A 20405-nucleotide genomic window follows, 5' to 3' on the forward strand; every position below is an offset into this window, starting at 1 on the left:
TGTCCCTAGTGGCAAGGTTGCTGTGGCAACCGGTCTGTTGCGGATGTCTGACAGTGGTTGGTCTGGGTTTTTCTGTTTTTCAGTTGTTGTTGTGGTTCTGGGCATTTCTGTCTCAAAGACAGTTGTGCCATCAGATTGACAGCGGAGCCACAGCTAATGATGCAGTTTGCTGGAGCCAGAGCACAGAAATGAGGTTTATACTGGATGATTCTCTCGCATAGCTTGACACTGTCAGCTAGTGTAGCATTGGTTGCTCCAATAAAATGTTTCACTTACACTGTAGAATGTTCCTGTTCAAACACAGATTTTCTTTCATGCATTTAGAAAAAGAACAAAAATGCAAGCCCAGATCGGCTCTTCAACAAGCAATCCAACTTGCATAAGTCAGATATTAAATGCAACTCCAAGTGCTTAACTTAAAAAGAGTTGAAAAAGAGTTAAAAAGAGCATTAATGTAAACTAGAAGAGTGCTCTCCTCCACACAACCAGAAACGGATATTTGGATCCCCTCTGTAATCACTGACATTTTGACAAGTATACTGTTATGTAAAGGAGCAAATTTTAGCAATTGTGGGTCTACAAACGAGCACAAGAGACCAAATAGCAAGTGGAAGCCATTGACTCTATATTAAATAGGTTGAATCCCTATTTAAGACATAATCTATGGTTGAACCCAGTGGTTTCCCCCTGCCCACTCCTCCCCAGACTCTGGGAAGCACAGGCAGGCTGCAGGAACACTACAGGAGTGCAAGACATGGTGAACATGGACCAACTGACAATAAAAAAGTGATGACAAGTCCTACACTGTGGATGATCAAACGTTTATAACCGTTAGTTGTCTGTTAATGTAAAGCTGAGCCTGTTATCCTGAAAACAAAAGCCCACTCACTGTCTGCCAGACTCCATTAACACAATCTCAGTAGCCCCATGAGACTGTACTGCAGAAAGAAAGTAGTCCTTACATGTAACTGCTCGCAACATGGGCTGTGGATTATCTTGAGTATCACTGAGGGTCATGATTTTTTTAGAAGGAAATGCTGGTTTTGAGTTTTCCAAATGTAGTTTTTTGGTGCTGTAAGCACCACAAGCCAAGTTCCATTTAGTCCCATTATATTGGAGAGAAGGCAGACATTCCTATGGCTGATATCTCCAAACCTCTACAACTTAAACCAAAAAAATCTAGATGGATAAACAGCACTACAGGTAAGAGGAAAAGTGTGTAGTTTTGATTTTTAGGGTGAACTGTCCCTTTAAATCAGCTTTAGTACAGCTTTTGTTGGCTTCAGTTTACAACACAGATTTAGACTCGCTTTTGTTTTTAAAATAGTCTCCAATTAATTTCAAATTAACTTTCAACATACCAGCGTTTTGGAATGAGACCTATTAGAAAACACATGAGCATGAAAACACACACATCCACAAACATACACACACACACTGGCAGGCATCTGCTCTACAATTTGTGTGTGTGTTCCCAAGAAGATTATGACAGCAGGGATTTGATTTCCATCATCTAAACAGATTAATCCCGGGGCCTAATGTGGAATCGTATCATTAATATTTCAGTACAACCCCCACATCTGCATCAATAAAAAAAAACATCAACACACCATGTGTGTTTTTTTTTAACTGCTGTGGTGTGACTGCTCGACTCTGAAAACACCCCCACTTCAACCCAGGGGCAGGAGGTCAGGTGACCCTTCAAAATATTATATTACATCACTGCAGTTCCAGCACATTCACCTCTGGAGTGAAAAATAACACAAATATCCATCCTCCACCCTGCCAGATTAAAATCACAGGCAAGGCAAGCAGGCTCAGCAGGTCTCTCCACTTACTGGAGGAAAAAAAAAATCTGATCCAATCAGAGAAATGAAAAAGTGTTTCCGTGACTGCCCCAAAATGGCTAAAGCTAATCTTTCAAAATGGAACTGTAGCGGTCTTGAGAGTATTAAGTTGACATGCTGGTTGGAGCGTGGCCAGCTCTCCAGAGGAGGAGCCTGAGAGCGAGGAGGGTAGTGAAACACAGCCACTTACTTAAAGAACAAAAAGTTGATTGGAGAAATAAAATCCTGGTTTCTCTGAGACGTTAAACAGTCTGGCATGGAAGTGTTGCAGACTTTCTCTTTTGTAAAGGTGAGACTTTATTGGAACTTCTGTGTAAGAGCCAACAAAGTAATTTGATTAGACAAGAGGCATCCCATTATAGAGGGTGACATGGGAGGAGATTTTCAGTGGTTGAGAATGGCTGCTGAGTGCTGATATAGAGTATAATAGCACTGGGAACATCAACTACACTTTACAGTAGTTCCAATAACCGTTACAGTTACATTACAGTGACCTAACATGTAGAGATCATAGAGACAGGACTTAAAGGAGACGTCTTGTACAGTAATGATCCAGGGCTTATTACTGTCACGCTTTCTAATCTGACAAAGTACATAGAACAGGATACAAGAGCAGCAGTTTTAACAACTTTTGACTTATTAATCAGGGAAAGTACCAGCACTGACATGTATGCATGTTATGAAATGATCTGAATATATTCACGGCTTAAAGGGATCAATTAGAAAAGTGTTTCCCAAACTTTTTTTTTCCTGGGGACCAACTTTCGAAGAATGACAAACCATCATGACCCATTCCACAATTAATAAATGTTGGTAAGGCTTAATTTGTGCATAAATGAATGTTCCTGACCATTTTTCTTCTTCCACTACCACATCACCTTATATTACCCTCACTAGCACTGCAATGATTAACAGATTCTTAAATTAAACAATTAATTAATCAGTTTGAGTAATTTTGAAAGAAATAAAGTCTAATTTCTCTGATTTCAGTTTCTTAAGTGTGAATATTTTCTGGTTTCTCTTCTTTGACAGCAAACTGAATATCTTTGAGTTGTGGACAAAACAAGACATTTCAGGACTTTTCTGAAACACTGATCGCTAGTTTTCACAATTTTTCACCACCTGCTTTCAGACCATAAACAAACTGCCCCACTTGTCCAGTTAGACTTAAAAAAGACCAGACTTTTCAGGTGGTCTCGGTCTAATTGTTGGTCCGTATCAGTGTAAGTCTCAAAAGTACACACATCAACATTCAGTCCATTAAAAAAAGACAGAGATGAAGACACTCTTGAGGCAGTTTTATGGAGCCATCTGGACAACTAAAGGAGAGGTCGACTGCGGTAATGTGTTGACCTACACAAAGTAGCTAGTAAGCTAACGTTTGTGTGCAGGAACATGTGTGTGTGTTGCTTGACAACAGTCCTGTCCCAGTCATTTATTTGGCTACACAAGACAAATAAACGCCTACGACCAATTCTCAGCTGTCCTGATATCCAGTACAACAGCACTCCCTCTCTTCTGATATTACTGTATTACTGAGAAATATCCCCTCGGTTTGAACAAGCTGTCAGGATTCGGGTCCTACTTGAGGACATTACGCTAGGGAAGATGCTTCCTGAAAAGAGTAATTTACAAAAATACATTTTCTCATGCATATTTTAGATCATCTGGGTCATGTTCTCAGAGGGATAATGGAAGCATTTCTTCAAATTTTCACTATAACAGGAAGTTTCAAGTCTTCAAGGACTTCGCGTCACAAGACTTCCAGAGAAGTTTCCTTTTGTTGTGATTCTCTTGTTTCTGGTTCAGCCATTGTTACAGATACAGGTGACACAAACTGTTGTGCGTCATCCAGTGGGAAAGGAAGACGGGACTTTTTATGACTCTGTTGGAAGCGGGTCCGATGATCCTGCACTGATCAAAGAAGTGTGGGTGGCTCCTGACGGTTTCAGCATTACCTCATACACACTCATGTCATCATGTGAAATGACACTATTATGGTTAGATCTGACTCACTACAGCAGAGTTAAATTAAGTGCATAAAAAAAGGTTATTATTTAGCAACCAGGGCTTGAAAACAACAGTCACTAGTAGCTTGTATTGAACAGATCCTGAACTAGACTTTAACAGCTGAATATCAAATGTCAACTTCTGTTTTCTTACACCTGTGAATGCTGTGTTTTGGGGTCATTTCCTGCAGCAGGTTAGGATTACACATTCACTCCTACAAAACTGCATCACAGTTTACCCGAAGAACACAGCGACCTGCATTTTCATGTCTCTTAACTACAACAGTAACATCAACAAAGTCTCAATAAAACTTCTCCAACATATGTGGCATGAAAAGACTCTTACATAAAGACAAATACAGTACATGCAAAAAACACCCACCCCCCCGCACACAAAGCTTAGTGAAACACACAGACCAGGTGAGGCCTGTAATTTCAGCCACAGCCTCACCAGTTACGTCAGCACAATGCTGTTCTCTCACGCCGTCAATGTGACAGTGTTACAGAGTAGCAGAGTGCCTGCCTGAAATCTTGCCAATGCTATTGATTGCCCCTGTCTCACCTCGGAGTGTGCATCAGTGAAATTGGTCCCCGACTGCGGCTGCAACAGCTCCCTACTCTGCATAAACTCTCTGCCCTTTTTTCTTGAGAGATGAACTTGTTCACCCAAAAAGGAAAGTCGGTGGTTAGGGTTAGCCTGAGCATGGGAGATCATATACACTCATCATGTTGTTAAAAGTGACAATAAGTTGTACAAATACATGCAGATGACCCTGTATTATGTGTGTGTGGATTCATTCATGTGGATATATATATATATATATATATATATATATATATATATATATATATATATATATATATATATATATATATATATATATATATATACACACACATATCTACATATCTTTGCATAATGAGAGCTGCCATCCTGGATTTTTGCAACGAGCATGCACAGTTCTGACAAGAGCGTGAGGCTGATGGGTGATGTACCGCAACTTGGGCGTTGCTTGGTTTTTGGCTCGTCCATTCAGCAGGAAATAATGGCAATATAATAGCTAAACAGTGCACTGCAATAGGTTTCTGAAAACATTTAGGCAAGAAATAGGCAATGCAGTAGCAAAATAGTTTGATCTGAATTTAAGGAGGCTCTGCTGGAAACAGAAAGCACAAAGGCGGCCACCTGGTTGTGATCTTATCTCATGTTACAGCTAAAAAGTACACTAAAATATATTTCTAAAAACATTTTAGGCAAGAAATAGGCAACGCAGCAACATAATCTTGATTGATATTGTCTAGATTGGTAGTTTGATCTGAGTTTTGGGAGCCCTGTGTGTTGCACCTGACAGGCTCACTGAGACTGATGGTAGCTTCACCTTAAAGCATAACATGCCTCATCATCTATTTTACTCAAAATGGGACCATAAATTAATTAATGAACAAGATGCTGTATAGGCAAAGACTTGAAACTAGCGGCTGAGACTATAACTGCTTACTGAAGCCATAGATCAAGTGAGTTGTAGGCTCATTTTACAGCAAGGCTCCATACAGTCAGATTTGTTTTTGCCACCAGTTGAGTCGCTGCCTGCTGCCCAATAGAAAGAATACAGGTTTAAGGCATTTCCTTATCAGCTTCACTTTTCAGACCTGGAAGTTCTGTCCACTATTTAATATACAGTCTATGCATGGAACTCACTGGAGTCATGTTTGTGTAAAACAGGTGTTTGTGGCTGAATGAATGTACTGATAGTGGAAAACACTGAATGACATTGAGAAGGAAGCTGTATTTAACATTGGTCACGTCATAGCTGATACACAATCCTCTTAATAAGGTCAGTATCTGCACTCATACCAATCTGGCATATTGAACTGTTGCATGCACCGGTTTCAGCAAGAAAAAAAACATGATATTTATTTTACTTAGCAACTCAAACATTCCTGTCTATGATTTTGAATGAAAAACGACACTAAGCACAGAGGGGATTCTTCTGACTTCTGGCCTTCCCTTTTGAGGTTGTGCATGAGCTAAAGTGGACTTAGTAACATTTCAGTCAGTTACCCTCTAATCCTGAGGGCACTGCTCCACTGCTGGAGGTTTTTCTAAGTTCAGCACCCAAGAGATGTCGTGAAATGCCAAACTGAAACACAGCCGCCGAGACACGGCACTGAGTGGAAAGGCGGTGGTTTTGAAAAAACAGAGTCTCTGGAGTGAGTTCAACCACTAATGTTCTATCAAATGAGACCTTCAGGACTTTAAAAAGAAAAAAGGGGAAAACATCATAGAGAGCAGCCGTGACATTTGCCTCACACAAGGGGGTTCTGAGCAGACCTCGCCAAAGCACCATAAATTATCCACTTGTGATTTCTGGCAATTGAAAATGTGCACTTCCTCTGAAAACCACGGGACTAGTGCAAATGGGGCTGAGTAAATTTACCACTTGGCATCAATGAATCATTTCTATGGAAGATGAACAAACTGTGCCACAAGACGTGGAGAGGAGAGGAAAACCTAATGGCAGGGAAAAAGGCAAGATCAGCAGAGATGCAGAAAATAGAAGCAGCATGTGGAAGGACGACTTAAAATTCAATTTCATCTGATTTAATTTCAAGCTTCTGAGGGCTTTTTGACCTTCTGACTCTCTGGGTCACAAGTGGAGTCACGGCAACCTCGTTCCCAGCAGCTACGGAGGAACGCAGAGAGGGGCTTAACCGCAGCATTTAACACAAACAAACTAATATTGTGATTTTCCAACCATGACATCATGAGACTTTGATTTGCAGCCAAAATCTGTATCCAATCTGGCGCATGAAATGCAACAGAAAACCACCTCAGTGTGTCTCACAAACCACCTCAAGGCAAATTTCAGTCCTTGCATGTCATACAGAACGCCGTTTGTGTTAACCAACAATACCACCAAAAGCCATCTGAAAAATCCTCCACTTCCTCTTTTTTCTTCCTTCTACATTTGACTTAAATATTCAAAAAATTTAAGTGATATCAACATCAGGGCATATTAATAAGATATCAGTAAAGGAAAACAATGCTCTACTGTTAATCTTAAAAGGTATACTCTCCTAAAAACAATCTATACAATCATATACACATAATCCCTTTAAATAATCACTTATGACCCACTAAGAGTGTATGGTGGTGTCTGCAGAGACACCGCCCTCTGCCTGTATTTTCTTATTTTCTTCTTCTTCTTTTTTTGTGCTGTGTTTTGGACATTTCTGTGCATTAATGTCAGTACTTGAAATCAACTACAAACAGCAACTAAAAAATCCTTCACACTCTACCTTTAATGCAACTGTAAATCAAATGTATAAACTGTTTAAAAGAGTACTGCACACTTAAATGTGTTTTTGAGCTCTAAACTAAATTATATTACTGTACTGTGATGAAACACACCAGTGCTTGTGTTAATTTTGTAATTTCTTCATAAATTTATCTGAATTAACTGCATTTCGAGAGTTGAAAATGGTTTAAAACATCACCCACTCTTTTAAATCATCCTAAAAATTTGCTAAGTTAATGCTGGGACAGAGCTGACTATTTTGGACTGATCTGTGACATGAAATTTATATTAAAAAAAGAATGTTAACACCCTTTAATCAGAGTTGGGCGGTCCCAATAGCCACTAGTACAGGTACAACACAGAACCTTTTACACAAAGGGACACAAATGTGTTCCTAGTGACTGTCAAAGCTCCAGCGGACTCTCTGTGTATCCAGTGTTTCTCTGCAGACTTTTCAAAACTTACACAGTGGGCGAAGGTTGGCTCAGACCTGAGGTGCAGTTACACTTTAAATATTAATCTCTGCTTCCAAACTCTTGAGGATTTTGATGCTTTTATTCTTAGAAATGAGACAGAAAACCTACCAGATTTCAGCTTGAAAATGTGATCAATATTTATGTCCATGTCAGTGCCATGAATGCGTCAGTGCAGAATATGTATTTGTTATGTTTCACGTGACCTGAGACTACCTCAGACGTGCATGCATTACCTTCCCAACCCCTGTTTCATTATAACCTCTGTTGTCTTACTTTTGCCTCTCTGTATATTGTTGTTGCATACAGGCATTGTGTGTCCACACAGCCTGGTGGGACCTGATGGTAAAAAAATAAGGGACGGAAAGGGTTCAAGGTTCAGCTGAAGCCGTCGACTTCCAAAAGTAAACACTGCTGCATGAATGAAGTGGGCGGATGAAGTCAGCTGAGTTGATTCATTCCCGCCTGGTCTATATTGGTCCGACTTTAAATACAGCCTGCCATCTGAGCGCTAGAAACATGTAATCTGGAGCCGCCGCTAGTCCCATAACACTGGAATGAAAACAAACAGAGAAAGAAAGAGAGAAAGGGGGGGAGAGAGCAGCGGCACATGTGTGGACACCCAGCTGGTGACGTTGTTGTTGTTGTTGTTGTTGTTGTTGTAGCTGAACATGAGAGAGCGCAACGAACTGAGAAAGATGAAGGAAGAAATGGAGCTGATAGAGAGAGAGAGAGAGATTGGGGGCACACGTGTTCATCTCCAGCTGGTGACACACACTTGTTATTGTTGTTGAATGTGAGTAAACCAGCGCCGAGAGGCCAACTGTCCTGATGTAGAGGCTGGAAAGACTCCGCGACCCACAGGGAGCCACCTGTTACTGCTGGCGGAGAGCTGGCTGGCTCAGGTTCAAAACCACATCAAGCAGGAATGATATACACAACACTGCGTGACCGCAAGTGTAACACACCAGTGAGTAGCCTATGATGTCCAGCTGGTGCAATTACAGTTATCATGGGTGATAACAAACAGCCTTTATTAGTCACTAACATCCAAAGGTATTCAACAGAAAATGGTTTAAAACAGGGAAAAGAGCATCAGAATAAGCCGTAAACACAATATTGACAAATTATCACCTTATAAAGTTGTTATGGTGTTTGTGCTGCCTATTTACACATCCAGTAGATACAGAACAACATCAGCATCCATCTGGAGTTGTGTTTCTGGCCACCTGATGAATGCAAGTCCAATATTCACCCTCTTTTAGCTCTGTTTTTGGTCTCCACCTGAAGGAGATATCTGGCTTTCTCAAATAAACGCTCTACTCACCAGCTGATCACTAACTAACTTCGTCTGCTTGCTGTGCGGTGCCGCTGAGGAGGTGCTGTTCAATCAGTTCACCAGAGCATTTTTGCTGAAAACAGCTGCCTAGCGAGACTGGACACTAAGCCGATGAACCACAAGTGTAACACTGGTGAAATAACAGTTATCACTGGTGATAGCAAATACCCTTTATTAGTCACTAAAGTCCAGCAGTATTCTACAGAACATGAAACCAAAAAAGAGCAGAAAAAATACACTACTGGTTTTCAGAATAAGCAATAATCATGATAATTACAAATCAGTTTGGAGTTGTGTTTCTGACCACCTGATGAAGTCCAATATTTTTAGCTCTGTTTTGGTCTCCACCACCTTCTGAAGGAAATATCTGCCTTTATCAGCTGCATGCTCCAGTATGTTCACCAGCTAATCACCAACTTTTTCTGTCTGCTGTGTGGTGCTGCTGAGCTGGTACCGCACAGGCAGTTTATCAGAGCGTTTAGATTGATGCCAAGAGTGAGAGTGAACCAGAACAGTAAAGTTGCAGGCTGGAACACCTGAATAATGAGCTGAAAGATGCTACAATGCTCTAGAGCTGATGAGAGCTGCAGTGTCGAATGATGATTCTCTGTGGGTTCTTCATATAAGCAGTTCTTTACACATAATCATTTGATCTATTGTTCATTTAGAAATATTGGTTAGAGCAGCTAGAATAAAACTGAACTGCTTTGCATTCAATTCAGTTTAATATATTACAATTTACTCTGATATAACTCCCACAGTTTAGATTAAGAAGATCAACCAAGAGCGAATTAGAACTAGAGCATGTCTTAGAGGGATAGTTCGGATTATTTGAAGAGGGATTGTATGAGGTAGTTATCTATTGTCATTGTATTAGCTACACTAGTTACTGGTCAGCATGTCCCCAGTTTGGAGAAGCAGAGAGGAGTACCAGCATGAAAGATAAGCGTGAACTGTTGTGGACAGGGTCAGCAACAAAATGTATTCTAGCCACCTAAAAAAGGTCAACCTAGGAAGACATTAGTATAAATTAAAGTGTATGCTGAGTTTTGAATAGTTTCACCACTTTACTTGGCTGTCAGACTGACTTTACTGATGGTCAACTATCAGTTATTTAAGCCAAATCACTGCTCCCTCCAAGCCAAACAGACTCCATAGGAGAAATCAGTCATTTTAACTTGCAAGAAGATAGGAGGTGTTGGTCTACCACTGCCTTAATCTGTGAGTTTTTTTAGATTATTGTTTGACTTTGGTGTTTTAAAGGAATTGTTTAATTTCACCAGTCGCACATTAACATCAACAACTTGTACACTGAGGCAGTGGTAGACCAACAAATCCTGTGTTTTGCATGGTAAAATGATTGATTTCCCTCATGGAGTTTGGTTGGTTTGGAGCAAGAGGCATTTGGTTTGTATAACGTCAGTATTCTGTTGCAAAAGGCTGTCTGAAGGCAAGGTAAAGTGTTGAAAATATCCCAAATAAAGTGCACAATAAAAGTGACATTTTTAGGTGGACCTTTTCTTAAGGTGGCTGCTGACCCCATCCACAAAATTTCATTGCTCAGCTTCGGTGCTGATGCCTCTCTTTGCTTCTCCTAACTTGGGACATGCTGACCACCATCTACTGCTCATACACTATTGATAAGTACCTCATACAACCCTCCATCAAACGATCTGTGCTGTCCTTTAAAAGGGGCATTTGAACACACCGCAAAGATTAGAATCAATGGTCAGCTGGTTGGAGTCCACATGATTTCTAGCTTAAGTAACTAGTAATAACTAGTCAGTAGCCTGTGGTCTCAAACAAACAAACAAACAAATCGAGCATATGATCTGTTCGACAGATCACTGTGGCTGGTGTTGACAGGCTCCTCTGCTGATAGAAACACAGATTCAGGAGGCTCAAAATCCAGTCAGACAGGTCTGTCTCACTGACGGCCTCTGGCATTAATTCAACGTGTCGAATCTGTGCTGATAACGAGGCACTGGGGGCAGCTGTGCCCGACACACCACACACGCAAAAAATACCAGTGACGGTCGACCACAGACGCTCAGTGACGGCCAGACAGTTCCCTGCAGGCGAGTTATAGCAGGGCCCTAAAATGCACTCACTCATTTGCTCACCCCTAACTGCACTTGCGGTACTCTATCACGTACGCAGACACACTCGCAGACATGCACGGAGTATCAAGTGGAAACCTGCATCAGCAGCACCTCGCTGCTGCCCTCCCAGACATCTGGCACAAAACGCAGCGTGCCAACAAAACCACGCTGGTCATGTGCAGAATGCGGATCACATTTAAAGCTTAAAATGAACGGGCCAAGCCACAGCAGCCACTGCCCAATATCAATCACACACACACACACACAATCCCAGACTTGTGTTACTGTTCCTATGAGGAACATTCATTCATGCCACACATGCCTCAGCAACGTCTAACCCTATCTTTTACCTGACTTTACCGTACATTTATCCCTGCTGACTCCTTCAAAGTGTATTTGTCACTTCAAAGTAATTCAAAGCACACAGACACACACACCTTGCGTCTCCAAATGTAAGACCACATTGTAAACAGCGAGGAGCACTTCGGTTAAAGGCCAGCCCTGAGTCAACAGTACAGAGTAAATATTCCTAATCCCTCGTAGGCTGATCTGAAAGGCAGGGGGCTGTTGTAAAATCTCCACACGGGGTGACGCAACTGTTCAAAGGGCACAATACAAACAGTCAAATAGAGCAACGCCGTCTGCTTTACACGAGGCCATGAGCTCGACTTTATCTACAGCTAAATGAGCAGAGTGAGATGGACTATCATTACCAGAGTTAGGTGTTGAGTTACTGACAGGGATGGAGATGCATTCAGGGTCAAAAAGGAAACTAATGTGTTTCCTGAAGAAACACGGCAGATGTTAAATAAGTCTGAGAAAACTACAGCACATGGTGTGTTTCTCTGTGAACTACTGGTTAATTTTGTGAGCAAAAACGACAACCTTTTTTTCCCCATGACTAATGGCACCACTGTCATTAAACACCAACCGTGACTATATCAACATACATGCAGTTTAAAACCTAAAAACTTTACCAAAATCTCTTTATTTTCATTGACAAAAATAGGGCACAAAGTATCCCGTGCTGCGAGCATCATATCAGTGGCACACAGTGAGCACAGTCAGGACCTGGAGCAACTTACATCAACTATTTTACAGAATGTAAATTAAATATAATGACAACAACAACAGGGTTTGGGAGAGAGAAACAAGATGATATTTGGGCCCATTTTCTCTACAATTTGGCTCAGAAGAAAAATCAAATGCATTGCTTTATTAGAATGGAAACGATGTGGCCATAAAATAGCCGGTAATAATACCACAAGCCTAAAGAGACACATTAAGGCCAACCACAAAGAAAGTGAGGTATTTTAACAAAATGTTAGGCTGTATTTTTAAAAGCTTTATTAAGCCAACTGGTAAGGCGGCGGCGTTATATTTAGGGCTGCAACTAACAATTATTTTCATGACTGATTAATCTGTTGATTATTTTCTTGCTTAACAAATTAGTTGCTTGGCTCATGAAATGTAGGAAAACGGTGAAAAATGTTGATAAGTGCTTCCCAAAGCACAAGGTGGCGTCCACAGATGTCTTGTTTTGTCCACAAGCAAAATAGATTCAGTTTGCTGTTATAGAGGAGTAAAGAAACCAGACATTTCAGAAGCTATTTTTTTTTCTTAAAAAAAAAGAAAAAAAAATAAGACTCAAAATGTTTAATCGATTATCAACAACTAATCAACTAATTGAGTAATCGTTGCAGCTCTAGTTACATTATATAAGCTGTGTTGTGGATCATTCCATCTATGTTTTTCATCAGATAATGACAAAATAAAATCTTATGACTGAAACTAGACGATGAAAGTTGCGCTTTTCTTTGATAAGGATGCCTTTGACTAATGGCCCCTTTCCACACACAGAGCTGGCCTGGCTCAACTCATCTTGACTCAGCATGTCAGCCCAGGCAGGGGTTTGCATTTCCATTACAACAGGGCCACTTGAAGGTGTGTCTTTTACCTGTAGATGAGTTTGAGGAGGCTCGAGTCGAGTAGCTGTAAAGTGATGGATAAACTGTTCATTTACGTTGCTGGGATAAACACACTGTTTCTTTAAATTCTTCACAATACAGGTGCCATGTTGATTCGTTATTTAAATGCTTTTATTATGAAGCAGCACGATCAGGAAATGTTTTTATTTGGGGATTTCATCAGCAGTAACTTAACATGACTCCTACACAGCTGAAAGCGAATATGAAACTGTAAAACAATGCAGATGCCTGAAAGCACAAACTGCCAAAGACACTAGAGAGAAACTACTTTTCAAAACAAAGGTTCCGTCTTGTTTGTTTGAGAGGGAGAAAAGAGGGTCATCACAGGTTGGCTGTGGCGGAGGAGACGTCACCACGGCCCACTTGAGAGCAGGTTGGGCTCGCTTTGGCCTCACTCCAGAGTAAGTCCATGTGGGGCGCGGCTTGGCGCAGCTTGGCGTGCTGAAAGTGATAATGGAAATGCAATTCGGCGCAATACGGTTTGGCTCAGTGTGGCCAAAAGTGTTGGTGGAAAAGGCTCAGACTTACTACTGAAATGACTAAAAAGAGACAGGAGTTGGTTGGCTAAATGCAATTATAACTAACACACAGACTTAAGACTAAATAACAAATAGCTGATAAAAGTAACTCTACTGGGAAATCATAGTTTTGTGGTCAAGAGTTGATGTAGCGTGTGCTCTCTTTGAACTGCTCTTGTTATGATCACAATCTTTGCACTTCATTCTGATCTTTGCAGAGGTTGCAGCCAGCTACAAAGCCAAGGTAAAGTATTACATCTCACTGCTTTGCCTTTACAGCACGACGAGTGCCTAAATAATTAGCATGCGTGTTCCAGAGAGGGCTCAAACCTCTGACTGTCTAACTCCTCCAGCACTTCAGTCAAGTCTGGCTAGTAGAGCAACTGTAATTCTCAAAAATCCAGACCTCCAAGGAAAGAAAATCAACCCACAACATTATGCGCCTTGGCTGAAATACGCCTTGTGCTCACAGAGTTGTTTACTTCAGCAAAACCTGACCCGACATGAGAGCCTCTGGCCTGGAGGGCACTTGGAGAGCTCCAGCAGGCGGCGGCTCTCTCTGAGCGAGGGCGTGGTAGCTGGTGGGTATATTAGGGTTTTAGCAGGCCGCTGACTGCTGTGATTCTGTGGCCAATGTCACAACATCAACACAAGCACAAACACACACAAGCATGTGATGCAATTGCTGCTGTAACGTCTTCAGAAATCACTTGATTGGGGAATAATAACTGACAGAAAGAGAAAATGGGAACTGATTACTCAAGATATTAGTCAGTGAGGTGAAAAGATATTTGCTTGTGACAGTTCTCCGCTGGGTCTTCTGCAATCTTGATAATTCAACTGCTGCCTTCTTTGGACAAAGACAGAATAACATACAGACGGTCCAAAAAAGAAGAAAAAAAGATTCTGGCAAAGATATGCACAAACAGACCTCTTCAGGATGTTCAAACCCCGAGGAAGGCCGTTGTGTCATGACGCAAAGGTTGAGATCCAGCGTTTTTTTGTACAAGCATTGTACATGCTTTTAAAATGTCACTTTGAAATAGCCTTGGACCTTGTTTCTTTTTTGAATTTTTGCATTCCCTGCCAAAGAGCACCTTCATTATACCCGCCAGGCTTAGGATCATGCAATTGCTTCCACATGTGCATGCGTGAGTGATTGTGTGCGTGCGTGATCAAAGGACCTGTGTCTTGTCCGGAGCTAATCTTGCAAACTACTGAGCAGTAATTCTACTTTTTGACTGCTCTGTTTTATACGACCGTTGTCAGCTGACTTCTCACCCTTCTTGACTGACCGCTAGGAGCCACAAGTGTTCAACAACTGCTTTAGTTTGAAATCATGTTTAAGCTAGAGACAGCGTATGTGATGCGTATGCTGGTTGCATCTGGTAGTTGTGGTGACATTGCAGCAGGTGCTTCACCATCGATTGCCTGTTGGGGATCTGCACTCTACTGAGTGAACTTCTTATTTGAACTTCTGAGCACTGAACTTTTTCTTTTTTTAAGCATACAGGTAGTTTTCCCTCCCACCACTCCATTACTTGACTAAAACTGTTTGCTTTGTTCTGGGATGTGGGGAACTGGGGCCTAATATAGACTGAGCAGCAGGTGGGGTACCGCCTGAACAGATCAGCAGTCTATCACACAGCCAACAAATATAGACAGACAAACACATTGACTCTCATGTTCCAACCTACAGGAAATTTGGAGTTGCCAGTTTCAGAATCTGGACAGCCAGAAAAAAACAAGGCTTGAGCCAGCCAATGGACTTTCTGTGAGATGACTCTGCTAATTTCTGCTTCACTGTGCAGCCAATAACTTTTTCTCTTAGCACAAAATTAAACTCAGCGTGAGGGTGTCTCTTCTTTTCTGAGGGAGTTCTGTCAGCTTTGTTGGACCTTGGAGGAAAGGCCTGGAATTTCAGCATTTTAGGGCCAAGGCCACTCGACCTTTGGTGTTGTCAATTTCTTGAGGGCACAAAGGTCAAATGCCAGGACAGGAAGGATTCCCCTAATTTTGAAACCTAAAATCACAGGCTTGACTTACGGGGCTCTGTAAGATCTGCGTGACACGTTTCTTCTGCTCCAGGACGTTGAAGTCCTGCCGCAGGTCGGGCGACATGTTCCTGGCCCTGATGTACTCCGGATCGTTGACGTTGACCCGGTCGAAGTAGCGCTCCTTAGTCCCTCCACTGGGCGGGGGAGGGGTCGTCACCACCCCCTGATGGCTGTCCGCACTCATGCCTGCTTCGCCTCACTCGTTCGCTCTATGGCTGCAGCTGTGACTCTCACCTGCGGAGAAGAGGACAGAGAGGTGGACACGTTAGAACACAAATTACATCACTTGAAGGGAAAAGTTGAGCGAGTCTGTTTTCATGAATTAGCCTAAATTTATGGTGCCTTATTCCTACTAGGGTTGCAAATTTTGTACGTTTTCCTTAAATGAGCAATAAGTAACAAACTTAAAAAAATGAGTTCTGCAGTCCAAATAGCAAGTTGGAAACAGAGATGGAACATTAAAGAGGCTGTAATTCCACACAATCATCACAGTGATGTTGCTACTCCTCCCCACAGATCTGAGATAAATGACTGTTGTCATTCTTCAACAAGACAAACTTCCTAATGCAAGTAGTTACTTAACAGGGTAAGCAAAAAGTAATGTATTACTTTCAAAACTCATAGAAAACATCTGACATATGATAACCCAATTTAGTCACAAAAAACATAATGAATGCGTCTGTTCACAGCGTGTGTTCATCAAACAGGAAGGCCTGTGATGGGTGGACGCAGCTCTTTGCTCTTTGCTTTGACGCAAATAACAAGCTCCTGGCCTGACAGCGGAGTTTCGTTCCACAAACACAGTGTGTCACAACTGCACGTAGGCTTTAGTCAGGTCACACTGACACACCACCCGACAGAGGACAGGAGCATTTCTGTTTCATTTCTGTCTACTCCCACTGCTCATTCTCAGGTCAGCTGGTATGACAACAAGCATTTTGCAGGATACAAGAATTATTACAGTAAAAGCAACAAGTGTGACGCAGCCTCTCAGTACCTTGTTGTCATGCCAAGGGACAAAACCAATAAGGGTGAAAGGAAATACGTTTGAAACTAAAGGGCCGTTTAGAGAGTGTGTACCTCTACCAAGGCCAAATGCCCTATCGCACAATTTTAAAGGTACTACAATGAGTTTTAACTGGTTATGAAATAGTCTCAGTTTATTACTGATGCCTCGACATGATCTATATAAGCAAACAAGACCACTGGCAAGAAGACTGGCTATTTTCTATATAAGTATTTTTTAATGCCAGCCACCAGGTCGGATTCTCCTTGAAATTAGATTAAATCAGCCTGTGTTCACATTTTCCCAGACAAAGTTACAGTGAGTAATACTATAGCCTGTTCAAAAGAAGAATAAGTGAGACTTATTTTATTTAGACATTATATATTGTGGTTATTACAGTAAAAACACGACTGATTTAGTTCACAGGGGCCTCCAAATCAACAAAATAAAAGCTCTTTGTTGTAGCTTTAATGAAACAGTAAATTAATTTGTTCACTTGCCTCAGGTTTCGGATCCTGAAAGTTTTTGAAGCAATGATAAACGTGTGTTTGCCACCACACAGAAATGTGTTATTACTCACCCAGCCACATTTGAATGACTAAAAATGTGTAAATATAAACAAAGTCATGAAAAAATGAGCACTGACATGTCAAGACATGTTTGAGCCACCAGAGGACGGTGACTGTGACATTTCTGACTTCTGTGTCAGCTTGTTGGAACTGAAGCGAGCTCAAGTGAAAAGTTGGGCTGATTTGGACTGAGAGAGTCGATGAGGGTACATTTATGACTTAACTCGACAATTCAGTGCTACACAGATCTCAGTCTTCATGTTTTCAGTGACTATTTTCTAACATGTATAATGTGTTTAGAAGGAAAAACTGTTTTTCCTTTACATAGATTTTAATGGATTCTCCCTTAGCCCATGTGACACTCTTCTATCAAGTTTCATTAAAATCAGTCCTGTAGTTTTTCCATAACCCTGTTGACAAAAAGATCGCACCAAAAATATGATATCCTTGGTGGAAATAAATATGGCAAAGTTTGCATGTAGGTTAGAGAGTTTATTTTGTGATGCCGAGAGAAATATGAGAGGAATCTGACAATGAAGCAAAGGCAAGAAAGCTAGAAAACATAGATTTTCTTTTCATTTAAGTGCAGCAGTTCATGATCAAAAAGCCCTATCTATCCAACACTAACACTTGTTTGCCACTTGTTCAACAGTGGCCAGACTTTCCATGGTTATTTATAGAAGTCCTGAAGACTAACTGCAGGCTTCCTACACCTTTTCCAAAGTCAAATTCAAGCTCTTTTCAGGTATTTTCAAGGTGCATTGTAAAGATTTTCTAGCACCTTACATATCTCTCTCTCTCATATATGTGTATATGTATATATATATATATATATATGTATATATATATATATATATATATATATATATATATATATATATATATATATATGTATGTATATATATATGTGTATATATATATACATATGTATGTATATATATATGTACTCAAAATCATTATTTCACATTTTTATTGCATTAAATCAGATATTATTGCATTATAAACAACCAAATGTTTTGTGATAGAATTCTACAGAATGATGACATTAATGGAAAACACAACTAAGTTTCATGTCTGTAAGTTGCCTTGACGTTCAAGCATTTTCAAGTATTTTCAGCACCTGCACAAACCACGTAACTAGAAAACAAACATATGAAATCAAACACATGGTCCTTGGTTGAGGTAAAAAGATGAGCAGGCAGCCAAACACATAAAACAGCATTTTCCAGAATCCTTTGCAACACTGCTGCTGCTGTGGTAGCGTTGAAGATAAGCTGGTAGTGTATTAGGGAAAGGCGGGGCTTATGGAAGCTCTACCAGATGGTGTTTTGGCTTGAAGAGCGGAGAAATGAGAGAGAGCACAAGGAGGTATCCCGCTGCTTCCCATCTTCAAAAGAACAGTGGTCATCTGACTGGAGGAGGATCAAAATTTAGGGGTTACTCTGCCAGAAGTGACTGTTTCTCCCCGTTTAGCCCTTTTCTGCTCTTAACTCTACATGATGGGAAACAGGGGGTTGGAGAGAGGTGATTTGGTGCCGCACATGCCGCTAAGCTACTCACTCAGGTCAAATGCCACTTAAAAAGATGTTTGAGATTAGTGAAGTGACACACAGCTCAGTGTATGGAGTCGTACTCAGACCAAACAAACAGAAATCCCTTCAAGTGGATGAACGCGTACGGCATGTAGTGTTTTTAGTGGGTTTTTCTCTCATAACCACAAAGTCTTTACTTGTTACCATGGAAGAAAACCACTGTGTTGAGACTTTGACGTCCAGAGTGTTGCTGCTGTACCAATTTAAATATTCAAGGAAGCCAGAAACAACATTCAGCGCTTCCTTTCCAAAGGATTAACAATAAAAATATGCCTTCCTTAAACTTAACCTGACTGAAAATGCCACGGCCAGACTCGTTTCCAGGTAAAACAAGAGGGAACACATCTAACCGGTTTAAAAATCACTTCACTGGCTTCCAGCGCATATTGGAATAGTTTTTTAGATTTTAATGTTCACTTACAGCCGACCTCCTGACCTCCTACGAGCCTAAATCCAACCTGAGACCCTCTGGTAGATCATTCCTGGCCATTCCTCCATCAAACCATAAGAGGTGAGGGGGTCCGGTGAGCTAATACACCGTCTTATTTTAAGTCACTTTTTAGGCTTTAAATTGACTAATTTTACTGTTTGTCTTATTATCTTTAATTCATTCATTATCATACTATTCCATTAACCTTTTCTATTACCTTCTTTTGTACCAAATTGTTGTTAAATTCTTTGTAACTTGTTTGGAAAAGCACTGAAGGTATTGGTATTATTATTCTCTATTTAGTACAGTATAGCTGGTAACATTTAATGTTTTTCAATAAAATACCACAACAGTTGGTGTTATGAGACAGCAGGTATCACAATTATCCGTTATTCAAAACAAAAGTTTTACTTCAACAGTAGTAGTTCATTGTGTCACTTGTTTTTCCCACCTAAATTTTCCCCATTGGGAATTTGAACTGGTACACAACTCCTCTATGCAGACGATGTCAGTGTTTTCTGCAGTTACAAGTTTTTGGAAATAGTAGGGGAAAACAAAGACTTGTACACCTCTAATAGGGTGGGAGTGATCGACGAATATACTGGCTAGTTCAGTCCATGTGCAGTTACTTTTTTGGAAGATCTTTTTTCTCAAAGAAATACAGAATATTTTCACATCTAACTCAGTGAATTAAGGGAATTAGGATTGGCCAGTTGGAAAATTTAATGCATCAGCTAACCATAACCTATTATGTGAGAATGTTTAACCTAAAAAAAAAAAATCCTTTATCTGAACATGCCAAAACATCCACGTTATCTGTTAGACCTAGAGAACACATCGGGGCACTGGAAACCTCTCGCTCTCTACCTGATCCTACAACTAAAGCTGTGATTATAGTATGGAAATGAATAAAAGCCGCCCAAAAAATCCTCTTTAATTGGAGCCAGCTGGGCAGAGCAGAGTTATGTAACCTGATATTGAATTCATCCTCCTGATCGCCTGTACTGCTCTGCTTACTGAAAGGGTTGTGAACAGTACAGGCCGGGATAAAACAGAAAAATGATGGGCTGGTGATGGGAGTAGTATTGAAGGCATGATCATCAACTCTACAGTTTTTACAATCTTTTTAAATTAGGCAATTATTCTTCTGTAGGGGTGTCACGATTCTAATATGAG

General features: G+C 40.8%; 1 protein-coding gene across 1 annotated transcript in view; it reads right to left on the minus strand.

Moving 5' to 3' along the window:
• The window catches only part of add3a (adducin 3 (gamma) a), a 69717-nt gene that overhangs the window by 41794 nt on the left and 7518 nt on the right, over nt 1-20405 (minus strand). Inside the window, exon 2 of the mRNA XM_084716149.1 lies at nt 15622-15866. Within this exon, the coding sequence (XP_084572275.1) occupies nt 15622-15816 (195 nt within the window). The 5' untranslated portion in view covers nt 15817-15866. The remainder of the gene's footprint in view (nt 1-15621; nt 15867-20405) is intronic.

Source organism: Lutjanus erythropterus, chromosome 3 (genome assembly GCF_056507025.1).
Source record: "Lutjanus erythropterus isolate fLutEry1 chromosome 3, fLutEry1.hap2, whole genome shotgun sequence".
Lineage (NCBI taxonomy): Eukaryota > Metazoa > Chordata > Actinopteri > Lutjaniformes > Lutjanidae > Lutjanus > Lutjanus erythropterus.